The sequence below is a fragment of the Corvus brachyrhynchos genome, unplaced genomic scaffold (genome assembly GCF_000691975.1).
Source record: "Corvus brachyrhynchos isolate BGI_N302 unplaced genomic scaffold, ASM69197v1 scaffold31, whole genome shotgun sequence".
NCBI classification, from domain to species: Eukaryota; Metazoa; Chordata; class Aves; order Passeriformes; family Corvidae; genus Corvus; species Corvus brachyrhynchos.
This window is the reverse complement of record NW_008236196.1, coordinates 1,001,331-1,009,685: the sequence shown is the minus strand read 5'-3', so window position 1 is coordinate 1,009,685 and position 8,355 is coordinate 1,001,331. Positions and strand designations below refer to the sequence as shown.

Genomic DNA, 8,355 nt, shown 5'->3' with positions numbered 1-8,355 from the left:
CGGCACGGGCCGTGCGAGCAGCTGGGATACTGAGGACTCAGGGACGGAGCACTGTTTCCCAAAGGCATCTTTGGGAACAGGGATTTTTGCTGCGCTGGGGCTTCGTGTTTCCGAACTAGGATCCTTCCCTACGCCTCCCTGCCCGTGCCGTGACGCCCATGGCACCGTGGCACGGAGCGAGGGCCGTGGGTGTACAGCTGTATGAAAGTCTCCGGTTCTTCTCAGCTTTATACTTCCCCACCCCTTTAATTTTTATTTAATTTTTTTATTATCTGGGTGAATGGACTGCTGCCATGGAGACATCAAGCGTGGCTCAAAATAGCTGGAAAGGGGAGTATGGCCGGTACAAAAGGGGGAAGGGAAAAAGCAATTTCAGCCGATGACGTGAGAGATGCAAGCAGCGGAGAGGAAACCACAACAGGAGAGATAAGGGGATGCAGCCATTAAGGTCTTACAGGCAGGCTGGGGCTTTGTGAGGTGGAGCACGTGTGGCCAGGTCAGGAAACACATTCTCCTCCTCTCTCTTTGTCATCTTATTCGAAAAGTCCTCCAGGCCGTTATAAATGCGTGCAAAATACAGAGGTTTGGGGGCTTGTTTTGTTTTTGTTTGTTTGGTTTTGTTTTGGATTTGATGTTTTTTACAGTGAAACAAAGGAAGCGGGGGACAAAGGCATTATTTGCAGTATGTCTTGGAGATCAAAAAGGCTCATGCTGCGGACATGGCTGCTCTCCTTCTTACCAGTGAGGACCCTCCTCTGCACCCGTGACACTGGCCTTCCAATGCAGCTGAGGGGCAGTATGGACTGGGGTCTTCAATTATTATTTCCAATAGGTGGTCATGAGGAAACGGGGCCCGACTGTCCTAGCAAATGTCTAATGTTTTATGAAGCCTTCACTGCTCTACATATCCTTACAGTATTCTTTTACAGTGTCTTGAAAAAGGTTAATGCAGATTATAACTGCTGCCAAGACTGGAAGAACTACCCTACCTGACTGCTTTAAGATAAAACTATATTGGTAGTTGTGATACCCATTTACACCTCTCAAATATACATAAACTTCAGTAGTAAGAATAGTTCCTGAAGTGATCCTTCAATAAACTAATCCTTCAATAAAGTTAACTAAATGCAGCAGAGGATAAATTTTACTGCATGGAGAAAAATAAATGTTGTGTTTATATACTTTAAAAATGGGTCACATCAGGGTATATTCAAGTTATTGATACACCATTGTCCCACAGTCCATCACCAACAGTTAGAGGAAGCTGCTAGGAGGAACATTTTAGAGGAAATGGAAATTAAAATAATTTTTAATTATCTGGTATTATTTTCTATCATTTAGAAGAACAGCTTTCATTTTCTCTAAGCACTTATCTTTCAATTAAATTAAAATATAAGAACTTCTGAGTGGTAATCCAGATGGTTTAGTAAGTAAAAACATTTTATAAGTATTTTCTTCTGGGTGTACTACCTTTCTTTAGTAGTGTTTTTTGCCTCTTCATCTTGCCTTTTAAAATTTCTTAAATATATTTTCTTCTTTGTTGCTGTATAACAGGCTGGATTCCTTTTCTCCTTGTGCTTCTTTTTTTGAAGCTTCCTTCTCCCTTGCTTTCCTCATTAACCTTCCTTTCCATGTGTGTAGTTTTATCTCTCCTAGACTAGGTGCAGATTAGCATGAAGTTTTTACTGGGTGTAACATGAACCCAGCATCCATGTAGATGCAAAGGAACACTACAGCTCAGTGTTAGCAGGTCACAGAAAGCACAGGCTTTCTTTTTGCTAATCCTTAAATTGTGGTATATGCCACAAACACTATGACAGCCAGGTGAATCTCTGCCCTTCTCTGCTATCAATTAGCATTGTCAATTCAGAGCCCGTGGAAGCTGGAGAATGTCCTCCCCAGTTTTTGCTTGCTCCTGACAAAGCTTGTCAGTTGTAACACTACAAAAGGCATTTCTTCCATTTTCACTGGTAAGGGTGACAGTAGGATTTTAATTTGTATCCTATCACAGGTGGACATAATACCATTGAGCAGTGTTTAGTGATTTGTGGGTTCCTGTTCTTAAACTTTTAACTATCCTCTCCTGATCATGAACTGTTGGTGTAAGGGCTGGTGATATGCTCCCTCAGTACCACGTGTAAATGGAAGAGGCAGAAACAAAAAAGCAGCCAGCTCTTCAAGAAGTGTTTGGAAAATGCTCTAAGGCACACGGTGTGAATCTTGGGGTGTCCTGTGCAGGGCCAGGAGTTGGACTTGATGATCCTTGTGGGTCTCTTCCCGCAGGGCAGGATCCCACCGATGGCAGTGCTGGGCTTCCTTGTGCTCAGGACACTGAGTATGGAAATGTTCTAGCCACAGACTGAGAAACTAGGCTGATCTTTCAGTGGAATGCTGTGAAGCTTGGGTTAGGTTGGGAGATGCTCCTGCTTTGTCTACAATTCTTTCAAGCGCTGTTTGTATGGGGAGCAGTAACGGGGGCACTTAACAGTTCAGAGCTGTTATTCCAGTCATTTTTCTCTGATATGCAGGAGAGAGCTGACACAATACATGGACAATCCCCAAGTCTGCATACCCTTAAAGCACAGACTTCTGCTGCACCTGTGTGTCTGTTGACAGTTTATCCCTTACCTGGAAGAAAAGCATGAAGGCACTGGCAAAAGTGTCCTTAGCATGCAGGGTTTCCCTTGAGTAACACCCTGTGACCAGCTGGGATGGGACATTTTCAGCTGGCCCAGCTTTAAAGGTCTGTTGCTTTCTTGGTTTTTGTTCTCATTGTCCTCTGGCACGTGGTTTTTTCCTATGGTGTTTTTCACAATGCCTGCTTCCTGTCCCCTCCCTTCTCAGGAAGCGATTCACTGTTACTTTAGGTGTTTCTATTTACAAACTGCTTTTCTGCATCTGAGGAACCTGCTGTTCCCACCAGTCCTTCCTTCTACTGTTAAAAGCAGACACCCCCGCCTCACCCTCAGCTTCACAGTCCTTACAAGGGAAGTATCTCCACTTCCTGTGTAACCTAAGAGCATCTGAGATAGTATCAGTGGATAATTATCCATCTTGTAAATACTTCTCAACCACCTAGCAGTCTTTTATCAATGTAGGCTCTTCTTGGAAAATGGATCTGTTACACACAATTGCAAAGCAAACTTCGAGAAGAGAGCTAAAAGCACATTTGGAATAGGAATATGACACATTCCTAGCCAGTGTTGCATTAGCACTGATGTAAACTGCCCCATAATTATTCATGGCACATTTACATTTGAAGTCCTTGCTTAAAACTGTATTTGAATGGGAACATTGGCAGAAACGGTGCTGATAAGACTTTTCATCATGGTAAAATGCCTCTTTCTGTAATAGCTGGCATTCTGTACTTCTGTGATCTAGGCTATGTAGTCACTCTTAAAATGAATCCTATGAAATGGAATAGGGAACACAAGCTAAGGCTTGGCTAAGAATAATTTGTTATGTAATTAGTACAATGGTAAGAATGTATCAAAACCTCCACTATATGAAGCGTGGTAGGCATAGGAATTCTTCTCATGTTTCCTTTCCAACCTACGGATTTCAACTGCTTGTATCTTTTAGAATTTTTCAGATTTTTCATTTGTTTGAAAGCAGCTGTTTTATTTCTAGAAAGTCTGATGGGGAGAGAGAAGTTCTTTTGATCAGACCACATTTACAATGGTGACAGAGCTTCAAAAAATAAAACAGATTGCTCAAAGACATGTACTGATTTTGGAGAAAGTCCTTGATAAATCAGAGGAGAAAAAGAAAAAAAAAAAGGGACTTGGCAAGTGAAACTGTAATTTTAGCTGGTAACAGGCCTCAGAATACAAGGACGCAAGGATGTAGAGTCCTTTGATCAGAACCACTTTCTGTGGGAAACCCGTTCATCTGTCATTGTTCCCTTCCAGGTAAAAGATAATCAGTGGAAGCAATGAAAAAGGCACACTTCAAAATACTCCATATGACTCATATATAATTCTTTCACAGTTACTGAATGGTAACTTCTGGATATTGGAGATCTAAAATAGTCATCTTGAAAAGCATGTTGTCAACTAAACTAGGTATTCCATTTTATTTTCTACGCAATTTTACTGCCATTTGGAGCATATACTGACTCAGTTACCTGGGGTAGTGAACACTAAAAAAATATTTTTTAAAAACCAAGAGATAATGGCTTTCAGCTACTTAGCAGTGGCTTGTCATTCATCTAAAGTTGCCAATTTCAAGTATTTCTTCAAGCTTTTACTCTAAATGTATTTGTACTTCAATTGAAGCTTTCAGAACTGTTACTTCCTGTGGAAAAACAGTACCACTTTCTTTCTAGATTAAATTGGGATAGCAAGCATCTGTCAAGTTGCTTCACAGAATTTTCATTGTTTTGTAGTGGAGAGAGTTTAAAACAAGTAAATACTTTGAAAATTTGGTCTTTATCATTACTTTTGTAACTGAGAACTAGATTAATTCAGTAGTAGTAGATAGCAGACTAGATAATTCAATAGTAACTTGCTCCTTATTCCTGTTACAGAGTATCTTCTATGCAGAAGATCTCAATTGCTGAAGCCAATTTAGCAAGTAAATGAAAATGGTTGTGCTTGTCCTGTTGACTTGTCATACCTTTGCAGGAATCACTAAGATTTAATTCTTAGAGCTAGTGAGTTCACTGCTGCTAGTCACATTTCAATTTATTTCTCAAAAGAGACTGCCCAGAAAAGCTGCTGTAGTAAATCTTCTAACATCAGCACTGTGTGAACATGGCTTCTTCATTCTCTTGAATTAAATCTCTAGCCTAGATGGGAAAACAGCAGCAGATGACACCACATACCAGTGACACCAGCAGCTGAATAGATGGCACGCTGCTGGCAGGGACAGCTTCCATTAGGACTGGGACTGATGTTTTGAGATTCCAGGTTGATGCAAGAGCTGTGCAGAAAGCCAGAGTGTTTCAAGTTTTATGCAGCTGCTTGACAGGTGTTACTGTGTAAGAAATCTGATTGTATTCTGAATTCAGGTACAACAATCTAAGAAAATTGCTCTGTCTGGGGAAGATTAATAATGAACTCCTTATTTTTATATGGTCTTGCACAAATTCTCAACATAGAATCTGGGGAGCAGCATAGATTCTCCTTGCATTTAGCAGTTCTTACAGTCTTGTGAAGTTGTTACTTGTGAAACTTTGGAATGCCATTTTAGCAACAAAAATAGCAGTACCAAGATTTATGGTGTCTCCTTCTCTTCATCTAAATGTTATTACTCATTCCAGAAAGTCAAAACACTGTTGTTAAAATCCTTTCAGTATCTTTTTAGTGTCAGTGTTTGATGGAGACTCTGTTCACCACAATGCAATAGAATCAGTAATCTCCTTCCAAATTTTGGTACATTTTCCAAAAGGCAGCTTTTAGGCTTGATTTTGGGTTTGCAGGTTTCTTTCAATTTTTGTTCCCCACTCTTACTGCTCTTAGACTGTATTAATTCAATGTTTCTGTTTTAAGATACTAAGATATATGTAAAATAGTGAGAACCTTCCTACCAAGAGTAACAGCAAGACCTCAGTCCCTGCAAGTTTGTAGAAAATTGGAAAGTTTAATTTTTTTTCCTCTGAAGGAACTGTCTTCTGACTACTCTTACACCCATGTAAGCTATTACTGTTAAAAAAAAACCTTCAGATTACCATAGGAAAGTAAACTAAATGTCAGCAAACCAAGGGAAAATACTATTTGTGCAGTGGGACACTTAATATACAGCAAATACAGTGTGTATCCTTAAGTTATTAAAGAACAAATCAAATGACAGATCCAAGTCTCTTTGTGAATTTATGCATAATTAACAAAAACTATGCAGTCTTTTCATATCACACAGAAAAAACCCCAATCCTTTCAGTGGATAATTTAATTTAAAGGTTTGAATTGCTTGCTATGTTAAAGCAATTAGCTAAGAAACACAGAATGGAGATGGGAATGGTAAGACGGCAGTATTAAAGTGGGGTTTTTAAATAAGAATTTAGGATTTTGATTAATTTAGCAACTCTTGGAGGCCAATTTTACCATTTCTGTGACTGTCACACAAATTCTGGTTATTCTCCCAGTCTGTGAGAAATGGGGCCATGCATAATCTGGATTCAAGTATCAAGTGAACATTGATTATGCTCCTTATTACAAGTATCAGAAAACAAAAATGGGAATTCTGAGTGCTATGTCTAATCCCTGCACCTATTGCCAATACGTAGTGAGTCCCCAATATTCATAGTTTCAGAGCTTTTGTACTATCTTTTCACAATATGTTGTTTTCCATCTTAATTATTTTTCTTCTGATCTCATCTTCTGTTGCAACTTCTTACATTGCACCCAGAGGTTTGTGGCCTTTACCTCTACTGAGATTACAGGAGAAATAAACAAGGGGTCAAAAAAAGATGTTAAGCATGGGAATAACAAGACAGAAGACATGCTAGTAAACCCTATGGGAAAAAAAAATCAGAGTACTTGGTATTTTATCGTGGAGATTAGGGTTATCTTGGACATCAGAAAAAACTTTTCACCAAAAGGGTGGCTGGTCACTGAACAAGCTTCCCAGGGAAATGGTCACGGTACCAAGCCTGTGAGAATTCCAGGAAGGAGCATCTGGATGCTGCTCTTGGTCATATGGCTTAGATTCAGGTAGTCCTGTGAGGAGCAGGGAGTTGGACCTGATAATCCTTATGGATTCACTCCAACCTGATTCGATCTCTGATAGAGAAGAACATTCCAACTAAGGGTAGCAGTACAGAGCACTGAATTACAGAACCCTTATACATCACTTCTGAATTTATTCCGTGTTTCAGCTGAATCCAGTACACCAGTCATAGGAGATGAATGACAAATGCTGAGCAGCACACCTCATCAATGTACCTGTGTGAAACACTGGACACTGTAGGTGATCTGTTTGGCTACTGGATCTAATTGTTTGTTTTAAATAAACCCATTTCCTGGTGTTCTGAAGCAAGTTCTCTCTTCTCTACTTAATAAATGAACTCTAATTGTTCTGCATTTGCTTGCTTTGTGCTTAGGCATGTTGCACTGGAGGGTGCTATATAAAACCGAATTAAGTTATATAAATTATCAGCATGTGATTCCCGTAATAATTTGTTCCCCTTTATTTCATGCATTCAGAGGATGTAGCCCCATGGAATTATTCAGACTTTCATCCAGTAGTGCCATTTCAGTACTTTATTTTCAAAGTCTCTTAACAGCTAGTTTAAAACAAGAGAACAATTAAATGTAAAGTGTTCTTTATTAAATAAACTCAAAAGATAAAGCAAATTGTGCAGTTAAGAAAGACAACAACGTGGCCAAAGGATTTTTACAGCAGAAAACAAGTTGCGGCAAATGAGCATTTCAGTCTAGCAGCCAAACTGTCCTCATTTTTATGGAGTTAATTTCGGTCCTCAAATTGTGACTTGTTTTTTAGAAGATATGCTGCTAGAAATTCAATGGGATTTGGTGGTCTGCAAAGAAAAAGAGTAAATCGAAAGCAATTATTTTTTGTCATATGAAATTAGGTAGCTGAAAAACCAATCATCTTCCCTTAAAAGCAACATAAGCATTGCTTTAGGGATGACCAGCTACCTAGAGTGACTGTAAATTTCCAGTTTATGTCTGATGAGAAAGGTTTTAGAAGGGTCTTAGTCACTGTTGGTTCAATGTTACTAAATTGCTAGAACAGTTACATACCTAAAACCAGGGCATAGTCTGTAAGCATAAATACTGTATGTATCATTGGATATGACATGCATATGCCTATTTCTTTAACTCATGCTATATAATGTAGAAGTGAATCTCTGCTTTTTTGTTTCATTTTTTTCAAGTGGTTATTGTGTAGCTTTGTGTATTGAGAGTTGTTTTCATGGTTTCTGGCAACTGAAACGAACACAACATGAGTCTGAGAAGGGCTGTAACTTGCAAGCAGTCAATAATAAACACTTTTGATCACTGGCCATATTCTGTAGGTTATTTTAAAAAAACTCCTCCAGCTGCACCACATGAATCTTGCTAATCTGGATTCTGTCCACAGAATAAATGACAAACTTACTTATTCCACACTAGGTCAAACCAAAGGTCTGGCAGTGAGTAAATATGCCTAAAAAGAGCAAAAAAACTGGAAAAAAATACACAGAGATACTTCTCTGGACCATCCTTTTGGCTTCCAAGCATGTACCAGTTTCTGAGCTAGCACCGTTAATAGTCCTGGGCGGATTCCTCTATAGCTTTGACCAGCTGCCTCTTGAGCACAAATAAAATGTTAATGTCCTCAACTGAAAGCAAAAAAAATAGCTTAATTATGTGACCTGTGAAGGATCAGCTCCTTTTGTTCATTATAAAT

The 8,355-nt window shown here is 39.2% G+C and overlaps 1 protein-coding gene across 1 annotated transcript in view; it reads right to left on the bottom strand.

The window, feature by feature from the left end:
• Positions 1-7,184: 7,184 nt before the first annotated feature.
• Positions 7,185-8,355, bottom strand: part of DPY30 (dpy-30, histone methyltransferase complex regulatory subunit) — a 5,319-nt gene continuing 4,148 nt past the window's right edge. Inside the window, exon 5 of the mRNA XM_008639885.2 lies at positions 7,185-7,480. Within this exon, the coding sequence (XP_008638107.2) occupies positions 7,408-7,480 (73 nt within the window). The 3' untranslated portion in view covers positions 7,185-7,407. The remainder of the gene's footprint in view (positions 7,481-8,355) is intronic.